At 48.9% G+C, this 22,906-nt stretch overlaps 1 protein-coding gene across 1 annotated transcript in view; it reads left to right on the forward strand.

The window, feature by feature from the left end:
- The first annotated feature begins 241 nt into the window (after positions 1 to 241).
- Positions 242 to 22,906, forward strand: part of SCD5 (stearoyl-CoA desaturase 5) — a 155,306-nt gene continuing 132,641 nt past the window's right edge. Inside the window, exon 1 of the mRNA XM_037021203.2 lies at positions 242 to 816. Within this exon, the coding sequence (XP_036877098.1) occupies positions 375 to 816 (442 nt within the window). The 5' untranslated portion in view covers positions 242 to 374. The remainder of the gene's footprint in view (positions 817 to 22,906) is intronic.

The raw sequence follows: 22,906 nt of genomic DNA on the forward strand, positions 1-22,906 counted from the left end.
GGAGACACACAACGACATCAACAACAGAAATGCTGTGAGCCGCTCGGCAGGCTCCCTGTCCCGGGAGCGACATCCCACCCAGCCCCAGGCGGAGGCTGCCCACCGCCCGCCCAACAGGCTCCGGGTTTAGCCCTTGCAAGCCGGTGCCGCGGAGGCCAAGAGGGCGCCTTTCCCTTTAAGAGCCCCACGGGCGATGCTGATTGGCTGTAGCTATGCAGGTCTCTCAGCCCCTCGGAGGCTGCCTCCCCCGCCGCTTCCCGGCCCTCCTCCCACACCCGCACCCCGGCTCCGCGCGCCTCCCGCCTCCCGCGCTTACCTCGTCTTCCTCGCCCGCGACAGCCCCGGCAGCGGCATGGGCGCTACGCCAGCAACAGATGCCGGGCGCCAAGATTTGCATCCTTAGGCCACGCCGAACACCTGAAGACGAGAGCAGGACCCCGAGAAGGGCTGGGAAGGAGGGGACAGGAGGTGAGGCCGTCCCTCCTAAAAGGCAGCAGCTCCCGCCCCCACCGGAGGGCTCCGAGCCGGCCGAGCGCCTTCCCGCTGCCGTTGCCGCCGCCGCCGGCGGGCCTCTCTCCCCAACCATGCCTGGCCCGGCCACCGGCGGGGGAAAGGTCCCCTTCCGCAACGCCAAGGAGGAAATCCGTGCGGGGGTCGAAGGCCCGGAGGGCGGCGGCGCCCAGGAGAGGCCGGGAGCGCGCGGCCAGCGGCAGAACATCGTCTGGAGGAACGTCGTCCTGATGAGCCTGCTCCACTTGGGGGCCGTGTACTCCCTGGTGCTCATCCCCAAAGCCAAGCCGCTCACTCTGCTCTGGGGTAAGTCGGCCGGTGCCCCTGCGCCGCGGACACTGGCGCGTGGGGTCGCCGGTCGCCCGTTGGCCACCGGCGGTGCTGAACGCCTCCGTGGACCCCTGACCTGCGATCGTCCCCCTTTGGGACGGACAGGTATTCCCGTCCAGGTATTGGCAACTTCTGCCTCCCCCGGGGTAGCCCCGAGTAGGCGCCTTTGCCGGCTCGGGATGCCCAGCGGGAGGGGCCCGGAGTCCTGCGGCGCCACCTCTGGGCGCAGAGGCGCGTGAAAGGGACACGCAGGACTCCGGCCGAACTGGGTTTCCAGGGACGGAGGAGTAGCAGGGTGATTGTGCCGCCCGTGCGGGGCCGAGGGGCACTCCCATCTGCCATTTTAAAGCTTAGGTCTCCTCCGCGGGCCACGGACGTTGGGGCCGAGCTCAGGACAAGAAAGGGAGTGGAGAGACCCGCACAGGTAGTTTTGATTACTGCGCACGAGATGGGAGAAGCTAGTTCCCTTCATGTCCCTGCAAGGCCCCTATCCCTGCCCCTCTTTGATCTTCTATGCTCACTTGCACTTCTGTGGCCCCAGGAGTTTCTTGGCGAGCAAACAGACGCCTCAGCTAGAGGGCTCTGCCCCCAGGACAAAGCTCTGACTGTAGCCGTGCATAGCCCCCTCCAGGCCCAGCCCCCTCGAGCCAGTGCAGGTCTGTCGCCGCACCTGTGGCTCTCCCCGAACCCTCCTTTCTAGCACCCCCACCTCTGTCGGCAGGGCAGCGAGCCCAGAAGTCTACCAGCCCTCCCAGTCTCTTCCTTTCCCCCTGACCCAAGGGGCTCGGTGCCTGCCCTGTATGATTCCAGTCACCCACCTGGGAACCACCCTCGCAGGCCGCCTGATCCAGTAACTTTGGGCCTCAGTCACCATAGCGGCAGTACCCAAGGCAAAAGTCATAGGCATTGATGTCCTGGGCAGAGAATTTGAAGAGGTAATTCAAGAAGCCCCTTCAGCTCTAGTTTCCAAGATCTCCAGGGAATGAGAGGCAGATGAAACACAACCTACTTTTATTTCCAAAGGAGAAGAGGAAGGAAGAAAGTAAGCCCTCTTTCTGCAAAGCTGCTTATTTGGCACAGTACCAACTTCAAATGCGTAGGCTGACGTTGGGACCACTTGGGTTCGAAGCCTTCCCTTGGAAGCCTGCGGCCCCTGCTCTTGGAAGCAAAGCCATCCAGAACGTGGGAATCTCTTAGCGATGTGTGGCTGAGAGAGGGACTGGGAAATTAAAGGACAGCGAGAGTGGCAGGGATCTTTGGGAATCTGACAAGCCTTTGAAGTCCCCTAAAAGCTCTTGGTAACCCCCTGCCTAGCCTCCCCCACTCAGTGTACTGCCTAAGTTCTGGGTCCTCTTGGCCATTTATCTTTGTTATGTGTTGGTTTAATTCTCTATCTCCCTTCTTCCCTTATCCCCACGTGACTAGATTGTAAGATGTTAGCCAGCACTTCACGGATACACCACCACTCTGTCAGCCAAATCCCTTGTTGCCTCCATGGAGCTCTTCCCTCCCCATCCAGGGGTGGGAATGTGCCACTGGACTTCAGAGCTCGCCTACCTCCAGGGAACTGGGGCTCAGCCTTAATAGAGAGCTCAGGGAGAAGAGAGCACTTAGACATATTGTCTTACATGCCTAGAGCGTCACAGGGCCTACGGGCTCTACTCCTTACAGCCACCCACCCCAGCTGGACCTGGCATCCCACCAGGAGCCCCAAGGACAAGGCCTCTTCTGCCCACCTGCCGTGTCACTTCTGCCCTTTCCAGCTGTATTCTGTGGTGGAGACAGAATCATTGTTCTCCAAGACCTTGGCCAGAGGCTATCTCTCAGTCCCATATTCCTCTAGCTTCTCTGGAGAAGTCAAAACATGGCAGTGATGCCGGGGTTCATGTTTGCGGAGTTGAAGAATGAACTTCCCAAACACTCAAGGTAGGGAGAACCAGGGAGAAGCTTTTATTTTTAGAGATAAAGTGAGAGTGATGCCAGGGTTCTTGTTCAGGGAGTCAAAGAATGAACTTCATGAACAGACAAGGCAGGAGATTTACAGAGAGTTTTTATTCAGATATAGAGAGAGCTTTATTCAAGAAAAGAGAAGCTATGGAACTCCCCACAGGAGCAGGGAGGGGCAAGGTTGCCATTTGGGGGCTCAGTGTCTAGGGTTTTATGCTTACTGCAGTGGGAGTTTTCTATAGATTCAGCCAGAGTGCTAGTTATATTTTAACCTATGTCTGAAGGTTTCCCGGACACCCTATTGTAAGCTAATGGGCCTAAGCACACAATAAGCTGTTCTATACCACTGGGTCCCTATGGGGAATAAGTTGTTACATTGTTTCAATCTCAAGCACCCTGTTTTGTAAGACTTTTTCCTTTTCCAGTGCCCACACTTTACTCTTAATTGAGCAGGAGTTATGTCCTGCTGCCTCCCTGTCTCAAGAGGACAGAGCTCCTGGCTCACACCAGGAGGGGACAAGAAAGTCCATAGTTGTTCATTGTCTAGGGAATTTATAGGGCTAGGAGGATGTTTGGGAACATGATAAAGGGCTAGGAGTGTGGACTTGTTAAGTGGTCTTAGAATGTTTATCCTCGATGAGACATTAAGTCTCTTTTCTCATCAGTCCTCCACGTAATTCTGCAAAATTAACATAAATTTACTGCAGATTCTTTCACAGAATAGCAGCTTTTTGGTCTGGGAGCATATCAATCAAGACTGCCTGCCCTGCCCTCAAGGTGGGCTGAGTTATTGTCTGCTTGCTAAAGAATTTAAGAACTGTACTTAACTTCCTGGGTTTTAAAAGGCGATCTTATCTTTAAGATGGAATCTTTCTTCCTTTTACTATGTTGTTCATGGCTGGGCTTGCTTGCCGTATTAGTGACCAGGTTGCAAATTACTTGATGAAGTCTAAAGGAGGAAAACAGCATATAGGTCTGGGCCTTAGCATGCTAAAGTGAATCTCACAAAGGCATGATTAACACAATAAAAAACCTGGGCTATGCTGAGATACTTTCCTTTATCTCGGGAATATTCAGACATTCCAAGCCAAGTTACTTCTGGCTTTTTGAGCTTTAACTGATAATTAATATGACCATGACTTTTCTTAATGTTTAACATGGAGTTTTGGTAGGGGTTCCTTCACGTATTGTTACATTGCTCTGACTATAATTAATCTTGCTTGTTTCCCCCCCCCCCCCCGTAGCCTCTTGCCCTCCTCTGTCTAAGCCTGTGGCCCCTGCCTCAGCAGGAATGTGGTTGCATCCTGGTGGGCAATGTTTCCAGATGCCATCCTTTTACTCCCTGCATAGCTTTCTGCCTTAGCTGCTTTTCATCAGCTCTGTTCTATGAATCTTGATTCCCTCCCAAAGTGTGCTTCATTGCCTTCTCCCCACAAAAAAGAGAAAAGAAGAAACAGGGCAGACAGCAGTGGATGTCGTAGTTTCAAGGTCTAAAATTGCAGCTTAGAAATGTTCCAGACAAATTAATGTCATCTGATGGACACCTTGTGAGAGTGAGTTAGGGGCAGGGACCAGCTCAGAGCAGTTGTGCTGATGGCTACGGTATATAGGGCAACTGGAAATCTAGGGGAACCAGTGGCTCAGGGTTAGTTTCACTGAAAGCCCTAGTGCCTTGACCCGCAGATTTCCTCCAGTGAATGCCCTTTTTCACCACTTCCACACTTGCTCTGACTAGCTTTGGGGTTGAATTCATGCACGCATGAGCTGCTCATCTATGTCTGGGCCCTGAGTTGTCAGGGAAATAGGTTTTGCCCAGCCATTGCTTGCCACTGTCTCCCAGGTGAGACTGCCTGAAAGCAGGAGGTGCTGATGCAGCACAGCCAGTGAGTGCAGAGAGTAATTGGCGGGGGCTAAAAAGGTGGCTGTGAGAGGTCTATCAAGTTGTGCAGTCCAACATCATCCACTGGCTAACCCCCGACCACTTTAGGACTGTCCTGGGGACCAGAGCAGGTTGTTTCCCCTCTTACTCTTGCAGTTTTCTGAGTGGGCAGGCTCAGAATGGAATACCCATGGGTCTTGAGGGATGACTTTATGAGTTTTGAGGACAGAATGCTCACTCTTACTGGAGGAACAATCCTCACCTGAAGGCCTGAGCTCACTTTGAGGGTTTTTTTTTGCCAAAGGGGCATTCATGGTGTCAGGACGGAAGAAGTCCTAGGGCTCCGTGCGAATGAGCTTTGCCCTGGCTGTTTCCAGGCATTCTAGCCACTAGTTTCCAGAAATGTCACGGACTTTTATGGTTTCTCTCTAAATGTCATCTGAGTCCCCTAAATGTGTCCCATGATGACATGATGGGTTTTATTCCTCTCAGAACAATTTCAGTGAAAAACACCAGGCTTGCAAAGCAGTAATTTGCCCTGCTCCCTCCCTCCCTCTTGCCCCAGGGCAAACATGACCCTTACAGCAACACAGGATTCTTTGGTACTATGTGGTTGCTGGAGTATCTGGACCACCCCAAGGGGCCCATCTTTGGCTGGAAAGCTGAGAGGCAGCACCATTCATCAGGCAGCCTGGGGGGAGGGAGCATCAGGAGAGGCTGGAGTTAGGAAGTGTTGGTCCATCAGTTCAAATTCTGTCCAAATCGAAGAGTGGCCTAAAGACGAGCTGTCTTCTGTCAGGCATCGGATAACCTGAATTCACGAATTCACGACTTGGGGTGGTCCTGATGTCTCTGTGGTTGGGCTTCTTTTTCCATCAAGTCCTAAAGTTGTGGAAGAGGAGCCCCAAGAATGTGTGGCCATGGGCTTCTGTCTTGTCCCCAAGTTTTCCAGGGTGAGCACAGCCCAGGAGACATACGGGAATGTGAATGCCTGCTCTCCTACTTCGTTACCAACTCAGTGGCATGGCCATAGACAGATTATCATCAGGAATCCTTGGACTTCTCACCTGTAAATGGGTATATTAATACCTCTTGCTCATGAAATTGTGAGAATTAAATTTGATAATATGTGTAAGTCACAGCACAGTGCCTGGCTCTTGGCTGGTGTTCAGTAATTGTTAACTGCCATTGTTGTCATGCTCCTAATCCAGGCTCTTTTTCTTCAGTAGAAAGTTAAAGGCCCTCTTGCAGCACAATAAATTCTACCAAGCTGACACAGAACTTGGCTTCTGTGCCTCTCTTGCATGGAAAAGACTGCTTTGGCTTTGGAAACAAGGGTTCTTTCTCAGAGTCCTCAGAGAGAAATGAACACAGATCCCTCCTGTCCTCTCTTCTCCCCCATTCCCTTTGCTTTCATTCTATCTTCCTCCTGTTTCTCTCCAAAAATCCACTATTTTGTAGATGAAGAATCTTTTTGTTCAGCTGACAACTCACCTGGTCTATAGAGTTTTCTTTGGGTTTTTTCAGCACAGCCAGTTACAATTACTGTAGAAACACGGCCCAGTAATTCCTCTAAATCTCTTAGGGCCTCAATTTTGGCTTGTCTTTTTCCCCATTTCCATCTTCCTGAGACATCTTTAAAAAAAAAAACCTTAAATGCTCAATTAAACTACTAAAAAACTGAAAAACATAAATGACTCTTCTTTTTAAATCCTGTAATTCCCAGCCTATTGTTGCAACTCTTGGATTTTTATTAAGTGGGCAAGCACTAAGAACCTTACCCAAGGCGGAGTGCAGCAAAACCAGAGGGAATAGCGTGTGCTTCTGCAGACTTTAATTGTCCCAGCAAGTATAAGCTAAGGTTAACATGATTAACTCAGTTTTCTCTAAAACTGGTCAAGGTCGCTGCCGAGTGCACTCTAATCATGATACGGGAGGTAGTGCTGCAGAGCAGAAGCCAGGGCCGGAACCCCCGCATGGCTACTTAGTTCAACTTCCAACGTGGCCCTTTCCAGTTTGTGAGCCTCAGTTTCCTTGTCTGTGAAATGGGGACAGTAATACTGAGGTAAAAGCCTGGAGAATGGGGCACACATGAAAGTGCCTGGTGGAGAGTCTTCACTGGCTACAGTCTGTTACTGCCTTCCATGATGGGGGCCACGGCCTGAAACCGGCACTGGCTTTGATGTCTGTCTGGGACTGGGAGCACTTGCAGTTCAGATACAATGCACAGCCTTTAAACCCAAGTGTTTGATATTGACTTTGCTGTAACACTTTAGTTCTCGCCTTATCTAGTTCTGTGTATGGTATAAAATTATAATAACTGCCTGAAAAAGCCATGGATAGATGTATGAAATGGTGACCCGGCCACCATGATGGTTTCTGTAAGGATTGACGGGAACGTCATCTTGAGGGGGGGTGTTCTCATTGAGCATTTATTTTGATGGTCCGTAGTTCTCCAGTGTGCAGTCTGCCTTTCCCTCTGCTGTGTCATGTTGCTATGGAAGTGCCGCACCGTGGGGTGAAGAGTGTGGGCTTTGGAGTCAGAGGGTCTGGGTTGCAGACCTCGCCCCACCAATTTGGCCTTGGGCAGAACACTCCCCTCTCTCACCTCAGCATCCCCAGCTGTGCAGTGAGGGTAAGGGCACAACATCAGTTGCAGCTGGAGTGAAATGAAACAATAGGGTAAAGAACATGGCCTGGGAGCTGGCACAGAGCAAGTGTCAGCCTTTGTGCCTCAGCCGCAGGCTCACTTCATGCTTCCTTCCTCTCCCGCCGTCTGTTCAGTGCATCCTTTGGAGGCTGAGCCTTGTTCGGCTCAGCCCACACCCCGGTTGTCAGAAAGCCCTCATCCTGGCGTGAAGGCAGTTTGTCTCCAGTTGTAGCTCCCTGGCAATGGGTTGATGTCCACAGCAACAGGCCCTAACTGTCCTCCCTAACGAATGCTGCCCTTTGTTCACTGTGTGCGTGAGTGGCCAGGAGAGGGATCCTCTGTGTACCTGCAGTCACATTCATTCATCCACTCATTCATTTTTCCCATTCTAATAATTGTCAAGACTGGCTGCATATCAGAACGCTTGGGAATCTTTCAAAATTTTCAGAAGCCTGGGTCCCTGCAACTCAGACTGGCTGAATTGGAAGCTCTCGGAATGTTGCTGTGGCTTTTTCTTTTAAAGTCATTCAGGTGCTTCTGATGCACAGCTGGGCTGAGAGTTATTATGTAATTCCATTATTCAATAATATTTATTACTCACCTGCTATGTACCAGGCACTGGCAAGCCAGTCAGAGAGACAGGTGCACACATGGTGACCGCTGAGGCAGCATGAGTTACAGAGCACCAGCCTGGGGGAGTTGGGAAGGCTCCCCAGAGGAGGAGGGAGCTGGACTGAGCCTAGCAGGAGGCCTGAGGCTGGCTGCTCACAGGTTTGGGTAAGATGGCATTGCAGCCACAGGTAACAGTGTGAGCAGAGCTCCTGAGGCAGGGACAGTGCTCGAGCCTGCAGATAGATGATGAGGGGCCAGATCCAGGTGAAGAAGACTCATCAGAACCAGCAGGGCCGGGAGGAGATGGGGCTGTGGAGAGGCTGCCCTTCAGTCTCCACCTGACTCTCACCTCCTCCTCTCAACCCGTCACACTGATCACCTATTTCTGCTTTGATGGAATGGTCTGAAGCGCAACCTCTAGACCTTGCGGTCGGATGAGTGAATCCCGAAGTATTTCAGGAAAGACCTTGGGGCAAGGTAGTCAGCACAGGTGTGCAGTGGGGCCAGCGCCTCCCTCCGGCTGGCCAGAGCCCTGGGGGTGGGGGTGGGGGTGGGGAGGGGAATAATGTCTCAGTTGGGCATTTGACTTCATAGACTCAGAGGTACTGTCCAGGCACTAAATTCCTGAAACGCCCGGAGGGTGTAACAGTACAGGCCTGCCAGACCCAGAGCGTGGTCCTGCCCTCATTCTTCCTCCATTCTCTACTGTTCCCTGTGCTTCTGAAAGGTACGTGTGTGTAGGGAGGTTGTGCTCACCTCACTTCCTCCCTTGAACCTGAGTTTAAAAAGCTGGTGTTTTAACTAGCCCTCATTTCCTCTTGCCAATGTCCCACTCCCCATTTCAGCAGCTTCCTGGGAAAGGTTGAGAGCTCTGCGGGGCCCAGCAGGCCGCGGCTCACGGATGAGCAGCAGCAGCAGCATTCCGGGGCTCATCTCTGACACCATCCCTGTGGAGTCAGGACCTTCATTTTAACAAAGTCCCCAGGCGCTTCATCTGCACGCTGAAGTCAGAAGCGCCCCCTCGAGTGCCACTGCAGGCTGACAGGCAGACAAGCTGGACCGGCGTGGGGTTCGGCTCCTCTTCCTTTTCCCTTTAATGGCCTCCTCACCTTTGCCTCCCCTCCTACCCTTCTGCCTCCTCATAGCTTATTTTAGAACATGTCAGGATCCTGCTTCTGTTGCCAACAAAAGGCTGTTGCTAAAATCTTTTCAGCCAGCTGCAGCAATGTTTAATTCATGGCCTAGAAAATTAATTTTGTTTTCATGAATAGAGCTGGGGAAAAAACAGGAAGGCTCTGCGCATGGTCCTTGGGAATTCAGCTTGTCTATTTAACCCATGAACCGGTACAGGTGAGGAGACTTCATGAAAGGGCTGCCTTCCACGAAATGGTGAAGCACATTTTATCAGGGTCCTTTGGCCACACGTAGCACAAAACCCAACTTTAATTGGCTATTGATAAGGAAAATTTCTAACTTCACTGGTAAAAAATCCTGGAGTAGGGTACTTCTGGCATGGCCTCATGTCATCAGAGAACAGGATTCCTCATCATATCGAGTTTTCTTCATGGTTATGAGATGGCTGCCAGAGTTCCAGGCAGCACATGCAGTCACAAAAAAATCCTAGAGAAGGAGAAAGAGGCTTCCCCTTGCTCAGGTCTCATCTCAGAGAAAATCTTCCCTGGTCATCTTACAGCTGATGTCCCCTCAAGTCTCATTTCCCAAGTCCCAAGTCCCTCATTAAGCAAATCACTGGCAAGGGATTCAGCCTAATTAAGGTTGGCCAGTGGGCCACATGGGGTGGGGTAGGAGAGTGGGAAAAATGAGTAGCTTAGATGGAAAATGAGTGGCTTAGAGGTTTTCTGATGTGACACACTTTCCCCAGACTGATAAACAGTTTTCTGTGTTGGTCATTTTCTTCATCTTGCCGGTGACCCCTCAGTGAAGTCATGGCCAGATTTCTGTTCTCCTTGCTTCAGATATTACATAAAAGGTCACTTAAAAGTCTACTTAACCTCACCTAGCAGGTACTTTTTTTTTGCACAGACAGCATAGGAAGAAGCATCTTACTGAGGGGGAGGTTCCTAACTAATTGATCAAGGAAACCAAATAATAGCTTGTGGGTAGAGATTTTGAAAAATCTACTTTAACATGCATACGTGGGGCAAATGTATAGAGCAGGATTGTGGTGTAGCCATTTTGTAAAAGCTTCAAGTCAAACACTGCATGTAAAGTGCTGATTTGAGTGCTTAATTGGTGTCACCAGGGTGGTTGTTGGGTGGCTAGTATTAGGAGCTGGTCATCACTCTGCATACCTGTAGGTGACATTGCTGTGGTAATCAAGGTCTACAGTCAGGGCTTTAGACATTACCTGAGATTGCCCTTGACATTGGGGAAAATGGCAAATACCAACAGACTTGGAAAGGAAATGAGACAGAATGGGGTTTAGAGCTCAGGTTTAAATTAATTTTCTTCCTGCCATCCATACAGTGGCAATTTGGCTGTGTCGTTTTTAGCCTTGCTCCCTGAAAGACAAGGCTTGTAAATGCAACTTGTGACCCAAATGGGCAGGGCCATCTCCCGTAGCATCCTTCACCTCATCTTTGAAAGCAAGCAATGAATTACTTCTGGTCTTGAGCCAGGCACTCTGTAGAAAACAAAGACGCAGTCTCTACTTTCCTACCTTTTAAAACTCAAACAGCTGTGATTTCCCCCCAGTGCTGTAACCCACTTAATCTCCTCGTGGCAGGGGTAGCTAATGGAAAATACTCCTCTTTAAAAGTTCCACATGTGCAATTAGAGATGAATTTCTGAATTTTAACAGTCTTGTGGAGTAAGTTGTCAATCCACTCCTCTAATAAGTATGTTCATAAGGAACTTTGCAGGTGGTTACAATGAGGCTCTATTCTCCGCCTGTGACTCACTTGAGTGTCCCAGAAAGCATTTGTTTTGCCCTGGAGTCTCTATATGCAAAAGGAGATATTTATTAGCAAGTGTGAATAATGCCGACCTCTCTCCCTACTTCCATCTATTAACCCCAAATCCATTGTGTTTGGATCAGTAGCTTTTGAAAAGTGGGTGAGTCATTAACATTTTTGAGCTATACTCAGATTACTCCAGGGTCATGACTCCGCCTGGAGCTCTGGGGTGTTAAATAACTACCGCTGAGTATAAACTAAGCAGTATGGCATGAACCTAAACTTGGCAGAGCTCCCATGAGGACTGGCATAAACCACAGTTATTAGAGCTAATAGTCCCTCAGGCACAGAGTTGGTATTCAGAGTATACCAGTTTGGCGCTACCAGTTGTTAAAATGCTAAATAACTGGTGTCTTCCCTGGTACTCCTGGAATTTCCAACAGTTCAAAAACTAAAGGGTCAATAAGTGGGAGGCAGGGCTTAAATCTACACCTGTTCTGATTGGTTGTTGCCCTACGGGTTATCAAATATTTTTAATATTACCTCTGCTTATACATCCTTGTTATCATATAATCTTCAGCATCTCTTTCAGCAGTTCTATTCTAATCGAATGAGAACTTAAAAAAAAATCCATCATTCTGGCTTAAATGTAAAGCCCCAAAACTATGTAAGGAAAGGTATTAGAGCCCAATCTAAATTCTATACGTTTAGGTAACTCACCTATCCTAATAAAAATGACTTTTGTGGTAAAGGCAACATGTTTGAAAGGCAATTTTTATTTTCTGGTTTATAATTGCCTTTACAAAAGCTTTCCCCCTAAATGAACTGATACTAATTTTATCATCAGAAAAAAAAAAGACATTGTAAAAATAAGACTGTAAATTTCTTTCCTTTTGGTGTTGGGAGTTCGGTGGACAAGATGATCACACCTAGCTTATTGCTCACATCCCATAATGTTGTAAATGGTGTCTATGCTTTCCGGCTGCCCCAGCGTCAGGGCCACTCAAACCATACCTGAGGCTTGATACAGGGAATTGTTTTAATGGTGGAAAATTTCAGGCATACACAAAAGTAAAGAAAATGGAGTCTGTATTCCCCCACACACCCCACTCACCTGGGATTGTTTTCTGTGTAACTCTGTACTTTGATATGTAATTCCAGACACACAGGACAGTTGTGAGGGTAGTACAGGGAACTCTCATATGCTCTACCCAGATTCAACAGTTTACATCCTGTCCATTGGCTTCATCCTATCCTTTACGTGTGGGTGTGCACATATGTGCATGTGTTATTTTTCCTGAGCCATTTGAGAAGAAGGGGGAGACATTGTGCCCTTTATCCTAAATACTTCAGTATGTGTTTCCTAAAATAGAAATACAGCCTCAGATCAGTAATACCAGAATTTAACCTTGGTGTTAACTGATCCACAGGGGCCAGTCAGATGTCATCAGGCATTCTAGTAATGTTCTTTGTAGCTTTTTTCTTTTTTACCTTTTAGGTGTAAAGCAAATTCCAGACACTTGTATCTGTAAATACCTAAGTATTGAGTATCATTGAGGTAATTCAGGCTACATCATCCACATAGAATACCTTAGGGCCACCTTCCCCCACCTACTGCCCCAGCATTTTTGGGGAAAACTGCTTTGAGAGGCTGTTTCTGAAAGCAGAAATAGGTGGAAACTGAGAAGCAGGCAAAGGTAATGAGCCAGTAAGTACTTCTCAGGATGGTCTGCAGACTGTCGAGGTGCCCATTGCATGGCCAGATTCCGGAGCTCTACCCAGACCTACAGAATGAGAACCTCTAGGAATGGGACTCAGGAATATGCATTTTCACAGGCAGTGCAAGTGGCTCTTATACCATGTGGGTTGGAGGCATTTGGTTCCAGGACCAGGTGGCCTAGGAGTGACACTGTGTCCCCAGCAGTTTGACATTGCATCCCTCTGCCCTGACTCAGATGTGTTGCATGGCCCTCTATTATAGTGCCTGAGATTCATAAGAGGCAGCCTTGAGGAATGTAAATAGCTTGTAGGTGGGCTTCCCTTAATAGAAACCCCTGGTCTGTGTGAATTGCCTTCAGCACACAGTTTCTCCTAACACAAGGCTGGTACCAGGAGGGGGTGGGAGGTGCACTCGATGGAGGAGAATACAGTGGAAGGAGATCTGGAATGCTTTGTGGGGCTGCAGCAAGCTTCCTGGGAGTAGGGGTAGGAGATACGCTTGGATTATCCCTTAGAAGCCTAGGGGTGACGCCATGTGGAAGAGGTGAGAAAGACTTATGAAAAACCCTAGGCGGAAGCCCTCACCTGCCAGGGAGAGTGCTCTGAAACCTCTCTGGTAGGACTGGTGTGAGGACTAAATTAGGGGCAGCAGCTGCCTGTCCAGAGCCAGCGGCCTCTGTGCAAGCCCCCCCGCCCCACCACACCCCCTGCCCACCCAGGACTAGTCCAGCACTAGGAGGAGCAGTGGTCTCAGCACTTCCAGAACCAGACTAGCACCTTGGTGCTGCGAAGTCCACTCTGTAGCAATGTCTGGATCCAGTAGATTTGTTCCTTCTAGGCCAGTGGAGCCCTGTTCTAAGGCCCCTTTCATCTCTGAGGGTCCATAGCTGTAGAATCATCTTCATTTGCGGCAGAGCAAGCACTTCTCAGATAAGTTATATGCCCCTGCTTCTCGGTTGGTGGGGACTTGCAGCTTGGCCCAGGACAAAACACCTTTTAGGGGGCATCCTGGACCCAGGCTGCTCTGTGCCCCAAGATACAAGGGCCCTTTGTGAATGTTTCTGACCGACCAGCAAATGATAAAGGGTGGGAAGATGCCGGACTCTAGATGGTAGTGGAGTGGCTGCAGCGGGGGTTGATTCTAACCTGCATTCCACAAGCATTGCCATGTGACATGGGTGGTCTTACTGGCCAAGGGGTGGGGGGCCCTGCTGACCACCCTCACCTAGGACAGGAATCCCAGTGGATTATTTTGGTTCTTCAGTTGTTGGATCTTTCGTCTTCATTCTCCTGGAAAGGGGGGATGCCCTTCCCAAGTCCCTTTGTCTTTTTTAGCACAGTGGTTCTCAAGCCATAGCTGGGGCTTGTATGTAAATCTCCAGGCTCACTCAGCCTTCCTTAGGGCAGCCCTGGCTGGCTTTCTCTCATTCAGTAACGTGAGTGCAAAGGGGCGGCAGAGAGCCTTCCAAGATCAGCCAGGCCTGCTTCTAAGGACCGACCAGGTCTTCCTAGGAAGAAATGCAAACCACTGAGAGCCAAGCTTCCTTGGTGCTGCGGCCTGGCAGCCCCTGACATCAGGAACCACCTCTGGAGAAGCAGGGGTCCCAGCCGGCCTCCCAGGACCCAGGCCTCAGGGCTGCCAGGTGCTTCTTAAGTCTAAAGGTTGGAGGGAAGAATTTGGACTCATAAGTTTTCACTGATTAGCTAAAGTGTTAATCCCCCAAGTCTCTCCCTGCCCAGGGCCATTCTTGAGCATATTAATTGGTATGAAAAAAATGTTTTGAAGAGCAAAAGTTGTTCTGCAGGCATTGCCGTGAGGATGCTGACCGTGCAGATTGCTGGTGTTACCTGCTCAGGTTCAGGAGCAGAGCAGGAGCTCTTTGGGGAGGTGCTTTCCTGCACTGCTTGGGAACAGGTAGCCTGAGAGATTTCAGTGTCTAATTAAATTTCGTTTTCCATGCATCTAGGGACATGCACCTAATGGGGGCCAGGTGCTGGGAACACACAGGTAAGCAAGCCATCATTCCTGCTCACAAGATGCTGGTGATCTAGAAGGGGAGACGGACTTAGGCCAGTTACAGTTCCACGTCGGGAGGAGTGCGGGGTGGAAGCAGGCCTGAGCTGAGGGCAGGTCGCCAGAGGGGCCTTGGCAGCACTTCTGGTCCCCACAGCAGTAACCCTGGGAAGCAGCTACAGGGCCACAGGGTCTTAATGGGAGTTCTGAGGAGCAACGGCACTCTGACAACAAAGTTACTTCCTAACTAATTTAGAGGGAAAACTGACCCAGTGAATTAATTCATTTGGGGCAAAATCTGACCTGAACTATCCTTTTAGTCTGAATATTCATATTGACGTGTTTGATGACAGACCCACCACAGGCATTACTACAGAGCAGTGGCCCCCTATCGCCTTTTTAAAATCAGAAACATTCTCAATTTTGAAGTACACCTGACCGTAAGGCTTTGAGAAGGGACTGTGGACCTGTCCTGGAATCATCTGCCTCTCGCATTTGAGGAGAGGACTCATTTGCCAAAGGTCACAGAGTGGCTGAGGGGCACTGAGGGTTTGCAGGAAGGTCCTGACTGCTGAGCCCTGCTGGGCACCCTCCAGGGACACCACCCAAGAGGCACTGACCTGCCACTCAGCAGATATTTGGGCGCTAGGCACACAAGTAGCTCTGGAGAGATGCTGGATTGGGGTCTCATTGCTCGTGGTGCACCTCTGGTGGCCAAGATGTACCCTCGTGTTGACAGTGATAGGGATATGGGTGTTGGCCTCTCCCGTGGCCCTGGGCTGAGCCACCCTCACTCCAGTGGTGTCAGGTACTATTTAATACGAATGGTGATTTGGTGCCTCTCTGCCTACAAGATACACTGTTGCCTTGTCAAAAGCTGGCCCCCTGGGTTATCTCTCACTGCTTGTTTTCCCATTGCTTCTCACATCTTTTTCCCATTCCTGGCTTCTAGTCTGTAAACCCTAAGGTCTCTTCAGGCCAGTGGGAAAGATGTGTTTGTAAATCATTCTGGAGTGTTGCAGTGAAGGCAAATAGTGAATCTGTGGCATCTTACTACACTGATGAACAGTGCCTGCATTGGGGTATGGGTGGGGACTTGATAATATGGGTAAATGTAGTAACCACATTGTTTTTTTCATGTGAAACCTTCATGAGAGTGTATATCAATAATATGTTTAAAAAGTTAAAAAAAAGAAGCAAAACAGGAAAAAATAAATCATTCTGGAGTGTTGTAGGTTGGAGCTAGGGTCAGCCTTATGTATAGGTAGGAAGGAAGTAGCCAATGCTGAGCAGTGATTTTAAGGACACAGGCTTTAAATGGCCCTCAGATTACCATCCTCAGCTGTCCTAGCAATTGGAGCAGGGGTTCTGGATGCTTCAGGGGTTTCATGGGCCCCCTAAGTAGATTTTGTGTGTTTTGTTATTTTTCTTCCATCGGGTTCTCAGCAGAGGCTGTGACTTTAGAAAGGTGAGCATCGTCTAGCCTGAGCCTCATCAGGCATGCCAGCATTTCCCAAAATGATAAGCAGGAAATGAGCATTCATTCATATGTTATCATCAATTATCCCTTAGTGTATCTACAGTCAATTTAATCAGTTTCATGTGTTAGGATAATTAACTTTTGATGGGATGTAGAGAAAACCTGGGAGTCTCTGGGTTCAGTAGGTCTCTATGGGGTAGCTCTTTGTGGAGCCCTGCTCCAGTGAGGAGTCCCCTTGGATAGTGGGACAACCCAAGGATGAAAAGTAAAGGGTGTGCTTCCTCAGCTTGGCTGTGATCTCCTCACAGGGGGAGCAGTGGTGGTACCTCTGAGGGCCTTCCCCTGCCTCTGCTTAGCTCTGCTTGTTAAAAACACTCTGGTGATTAAGAATCTTAAGGACCCAGTGTATTTGTTTTCTATTGCTGTTATTACAAATGATCACAAAGCTGTGGCCCTGTGCGAAGTGCTAAGACTGGGGACAGGGAAGATAGGGAGAAGGTGACCAAGACATTTTCCCAGAAGCAGAACAAGCAACGGAATTTACATGGCCCAGTGCAAAATGAGAATACAGGGCCCTTTTTCAACAACTGTTAAGAACTTCCAGTTGGAGATAGCAGAGTATTTAACCAAGCATGGGACCCTTCTAAGCATGCAGCCTTGTGCTCTTGCCCCAGTCACACCCCCATGAAGCTGCCCCTGTCCAGAATTAATGCGCCCTGTTTGTGCCCTTGGCACTGTGCTATCATGAATGATTTTTGAGGCCTGTTTCCCAGCCAACTGCCAAGATGATGGGCCTTGGCCCAGAGGGGGCTCACTTTCTTACCACAAAACTTGTCTTGACTACACTGGATGTTTGAGCTGTTTGAGAGGCACTTGCTCCTAAATGCTGCACATTCCAGGGGTGGGAAGGGAAAGGGGGCTGAGGAGGAGAAAAGAGACTCTTAGAAACTTCCTATCCCATCTGTGTGGCCTCAGATAAGCAACTTAGACCATCCCCACCTCAGTTCTTCATTTGTGCAATGGAGGTCATGTTTCTGACCTCAAAGTGACATCATGAGGCTTACTGGTGAAGGTGCTCTGAGAGAGGGCCTGGCAAGGTTAAAAAGAGGACCCTCCAACCCTCCACTCATCCAGCAGGTCTCAGCCAGAAGGAGTGGTCATGGAATCTGCAGAAAGCATGGGGACTAGCCAGCTTAGTATGGCCGGCCAAACAGCTGTTCTTCCACTTGTCTCCTTTATCTGCCCTCAGTGCACACACCCACTAGACCTAGGGAGGCGCTTCCCTCTGCAGGACCTGAGAATCTGGAGACCTGTGCTTCCACAGAGCAGCCCACTCCAAATCCATCCCGCAGGGGGCTTCCGGCTGGGCTGAGGGAGACAGGAGGGCATGGGGAGAGAAGCCCCGTGAGAGAAAAAACGGACGATTGTGATGCAGTGAATTCAGGGGATGGCCACAAAGTTGTTCTGACTAGTGCTTGCCACCTCTTTCCCGGCAGTCGATTCACTGGCACTGCTGGCAAGAGGCAGAAGTGAGGGCTTTGGGCCCCATCAGTTCTGCCCAGCAGCCCTGTCTGAGGCTGAGCTGCTAATTAGCAGTGAAGAGACAAGCTGTGGAGGGAGGGAGCCAAGGGTCCAAACCCCTTGGCCTAGAGAGTTTGGAATGTTCTGGAGGAAATAAACTGGTTCCTGCAGAGAGCCAGCCCACGGGCGAGCCCCAGGTAGCCAGGTGGGCCAGAAGTCATCAGGTCACGTGGGTTTAGTCTCCACTCTGATTGCTGCCTCTAAAGCTGTGCTGATGGTTGAATGGAAAAGTCTCTCTTCTCAAAGCTGATAACCTCACTTTTAATTGGAATCCTGGGAGGACAGAGTGGGTAGAGAAGTGGGCAGGGTAGCAGAGAAGCAGAATGATAGGAAGACTGGGTCAGCTTAACTGTTTCCTCAGGCAGTAAATTCCAGTGAATTCCTTTTACCTGCTGGAGGAAGCAAAGGATGGAGGGAGCACCCAGACCTGGGGCCTCTTTCTTTCTTTCTGAAGAATTTTATTTTATGTCTTATAAATTAAATAATACTTGTTCATTGTAAACAGCCTAGAAAATGAAAGCATGCAAAAGAAAAATGTTTGCTTGTATGTTCCCATTTTAGAGGCACCTATTGTTAACATTTTGGGTTATATCCTTCTGGACTTTTTTCTCTGTGTGTTATAATCTCACTGTCTGCAATCACACTACAATCCTGTTTTGTTACCAGCTGTTTTTACTTGTCACATCACATAGTTCATGCCCATAGATGTGGGTCATGGGTTTTAAATGGCGGTATAATATTCCAGAGTTTGGATGTACTTAACCCCTTACTGTTGGAAATGTAGGCAGGCCTATTGCAGTTGCTCTTTTCAGCAATGCTACATCCTGGTAGCTTCCTCTTCAGGCACATCCTTAATTGTTTCCTCAGAATATATTTGTTGCTGCATTTCCATAGGGTACATTTCTGTGTTTATTTTTAAGGTTTTAGACCAGAGGTTATCAACCAGGAGGTGACCCCTCCCCCAGAGAGGACCTTTGGCAGTGTCTGGAGACATTTTTGAATGTCACAGCTGGAGGGAAGGTTGCTACTACAGCTACTAGGTAAAACCAGGGTACTGCCAGGCATCCTACAATTATAGGACAGACTCTTATTTCAAAGAATTATCAAATCCAAAATGTTAATTAGCACCAAGGTTGGGAAACTCTTCAGATGCAAGGATGTTCACCCCTCCACCCCACTCTGGCTTATTGAGATGTTTGTTTAAGTTTAAGGTGTACAGTATGTTGGTTCAGTACATTTATATATTGCAAAATGATTACCACCATAGAATTAGCTGTCACCTCCATCCTGTCACATAGTTATGATTTCTTTTTTGTGGTGAGAACATTTAAGATACAGTCTTAGCACCTTTTAAGTATATTGATTCAGTATTATTAGCTATAATCTCCATGCTGTGCAATAGATTCCCAGAACTTATTAATGTTAGAACTGAAAGTTTGTACCCTTTGATCAACATCTCCCCACTTCCCCACCTCCCAGCCCTTGGTAGCTACCACTCTACTCTGTTTCTGAGTTTGACTTTTTCAGACTTCACATGCAGGTGAGACATATATTTGTCTTTCTCTGTCTGACTTACTTCACTTAGCATAATGCCCTCAAGATTCATCCATGTTGTTGCAAATGGCATAATTTCCTTCTTTCTCATGGCTGGATAATATTCTGTCATATACACAGATGGATATTTTTATTCTTGCTAATATTTGTAGTACTGGAGCTTCTAAACCTCTTTGAGAAAATGAGGTCGAGGTATTCCCTTTAACTAGTGTCCAGCCACAACCAACCCAACCCCATCCTGTCTGCCACTTGCAGAAGGACATGAGGGCTCAGGCTGTTTTGGAGTAGGGAAATGACTAATGTGAGCCACTTGGAGCCTGTCCTTGCATTTAGGAGAGAAAGAAGGGCAGGATGCCCTGTGAGGAGGTGTAGAAATGGGAGAGGCAGAGAAGGAGTGGGCAGGGGAGGTGCAATGCTGGACAATGGAATCCTTGTTGCAATGAAAAGAGGATTGTATGTATTCTTCAGGGACCTGAAGACCATTCCGGGCACTAAGGGCCCAGGCAAGGAGAACACAGGCCATTGCGGGGGGCAGGAGGAGGGAGCAGATCAGAAAGCCCCTATTGTCTCCCCTGAAGCTAGCAAAGGGAGTGTGAAGCCCTGAGTCCTGGGGTGCTGCTCAGGGCCCCCACCCCATCAAGAGGGACAAGCATTAGCGCTCCCCACACCATAGTTAACAATGTTATAAAATCCAGAATGTGATCCTGTCCATGAAATCTCCTGCTCGGGTAAACCTATGACACTCATTGAAACTAGCTACTTCATTTACTCACCTTTGGTATGAGTTAGTCATTCCTTCATGACACAAATGTTTACCAAGCACTTACTAGATGCCAGGTACCGTGACAGGCAATGAATAAAGTAGACACAGTCCCTGGCCTCATGGAGCATAGAATCTCCTACAGTGTAACAAGCAGTGTAAATGCCATGAAAAGGGACAGACAGGGTGCTGTGGAGCACAGAGTGGGAGCATGCTGTCTAATGTGGGTGTGGGGGGTAATGGGGCGGGGGTCCAGTGCCAGAAGAACTTCTAAGAAGTGATGTCAAAGTCAAAAACTGAAGGACCAAATGGAGTTTGCCAAAAGCAGAGGAACATAGACTTCTCTCTGGAAGTCTTTGAAAACAAAGTACAGAAGGTTCTGTCTTCCCAAGGCATTCAGCATGGTCCTACATGAAGGAATGTAGCTGGATTAAATATGCCTTCAAAAATCAAGCTCATTTTCATTCATATTTTTTATCATTATGAATATTTGCACCACGTAGAGCAGTGAGTGGAGTAATACAGCAGACACTGTTACTGCCACCACCCTGGTCCAAGGCACCCTGGGTGATTCTCCTCCAGCAAAGTCCCGCAGCTGCTGCCCTGGCCCCCTTTGTTCATTCTCAACACAACATCTAGAGTGGTCCTATTAAAGTGTAGCTCTGATCATTTCTCTTCTCTGTCTCAAAGCCCTCCCATGGTTTGTGCAATTTCAAAGCCCCAGAGGAAGGAGAGAGAGGTCAGAGTGTTTATTTCTATGGCTCCCTCTCTGCAGGACTACAGTACAGCCAAAGCCATGGCTGTCTACGTAAGGCCACAGCCCCATCAGGCAGCTGCTCTCCCAGGCTGCAGCAGCCCCTTCCCTTATAATCAGGAGGCCATGGCTTCCCACTTTGTCAGCCCTCATGGGGCTGCAGCATGCCTTGTTGGCCCTTTGTCTTCTAAGTCACCCCTTTTATGTGCACCATCTGTTTCCGGCTGGGACCCTGACTGTTAATGCAAGTCTGGTTCAATAATCCAAGTAGGAAATCATTAGGGCCAGAAGAAACACAATGGTGATGAGAATGGAAAAGAGGAAAAAGATTTGAAATGATTCCACAACGAAAACTTTTTTTGCACATTTACCTCATGTGGAACGCTGTTTTCAGTGTTTTACATACTGATCCTTAAAAAATACCTTTGATGTAGGTTACCATTTATCATCCCTATTTGACGGATGAGGAAACTGAGACCCAGCAAGCTTGAAAAAGTTGCCTGGGGTTAAACATGACACATTGGCTCCAGCACCCTTCATCTCTCCACTGATCACCACTCAGTCCTGTTACCTCCGGCTGTGCAGGAGAGATGGGAGGAAAGAGAATCAGTCTGAGGTGGTTAATTTAGGCAGTCAGAGGGTGGCCATGCCATGAGCTGGGGAGAAGTGCAGGAGAAGGAAGAACTTTGGTCTGCAGGCTTGAGATCTGGAGTGTGAAGATGGTGTTTCCAACCTAAGTGCAGGGCTTTGGGACCTCCTGCCCTGAGGGAATGGTTTGGACTCTGGCAAAATTGAGCAGACCTCACAAAGGGGCCCAGCAGCTTCTTGGAGGTCAGAGAACTGGGGCCAGCTGGCCTTGGTGTGCCTGCTGTCTCCCACACAGTGCCTGCTCCAAAACCAGAAAGCACACTTCAGCCCACAGACTGTGTGACAGAGGCCGGGCTGCCCTGCATTACTGGTCTTTAAGCTAACTCAGAGTGGATGCTTAGGCTGGGCTGCCCTGCATGAATGGGGCTTACCATTAGGCAGGAAGAGACATTGACCACCTGGCCACTCACGTGCCCTGATCTGTCCAAGAGCTGTGGAAATACTCAACTTTGCAGACTGAAGCTAAGATCTACAAAGACATTTTTTCCCAGGCTCCATCTAGACCTCCAATCTGCCTTCACTGGGCCTCATTTGAGAAGGCTCCTAGGGGAGCCCTGAGATGCCGTGAGAGACTTTCCTTGGAAAACAGCCTTAGGGAGAAAGGGGGAAGGTTCTCCCTTCATCAGAAGCACATGAAAGGTGATTGAATTAGTCTCTTTCCATGTTGAACAACAGAAATCGAAACAAACCAGTTTTAGTACATAGGCACGTATCCCCTCAGGTAGCTGGGAAATTCTCACAGAAGAGATGGAAGAGCTTCAGAAACCAAGATTTCAGACCCTGAAACTCAGCCTTGAGGCCACCAGGTCTCCCTCCCATCTCTTGGCTTTGGTTATTTCTGCTTGATTTCATCCTGCAGATAGATGCTCTTATTGTGGTGGGGAAGATGGCTCTAATTCACTTCTTTTTAGCTTAGCAGCTCAAGGAGAAAAAAATCATTCTCCCAGACTTTGTTGCATTCCCGGGAAAGGGCTCTGATTGCTCATTTAGGGTCATGTGGTAGAATGAAAAAATTGGCCACAACATGTTGCCCTGATTCCATTGAGAGATAGAATTTATTTTTCTACCTCTTGAATCTGGTCATGGCCACATGATTTGCTTTGCCCCATTGGTAATATGACACAAGTGGAGGTTTGAAAATTGCCTGTGCAGGTGACTTCCATTGCTGGGAACATTTCTGTGTGTGAGGAAGCACAGGCTAGCCTGTTGGAAGATGAGAAATCACATGGAGAGAGAGGGTGGCCATCTGAACTGAGGGCCCACACGTGAGTGACCCATCCTAGACCATGCCAGACCAGGAGACCCACCCAGACAACCCACAGAATTGTGAGAAAATGATAAATTGTTGCTTTAAGCTACTGAGTTGTGTGGACAATGTTTGTTAAGTAGTCAAATCTAATAAAGGTGAAGTACCTGTTCAAGCATTATTGACAAAAGTGTGGGGTGCTATAGTTGTTAAGGGTGGGACAAGAGCCCTTCCCCCACACCTCCTCACTATGGCCAGGAGGCTGCCCTGTAACCAAAGAAGGACGGTTGGGCAGACCCAAAGGATA

The sequence above is a fragment of the Manis javanica genome, chromosome 5, assembly GCF_040802235.1.
Source record: "Manis javanica isolate MJ-LG chromosome 5, MJ_LKY, whole genome shotgun sequence".
Taxonomy (NCBI): Eukaryota; Metazoa; Chordata; class Mammalia; order Pholidota; family Manidae; genus Manis; species Manis javanica.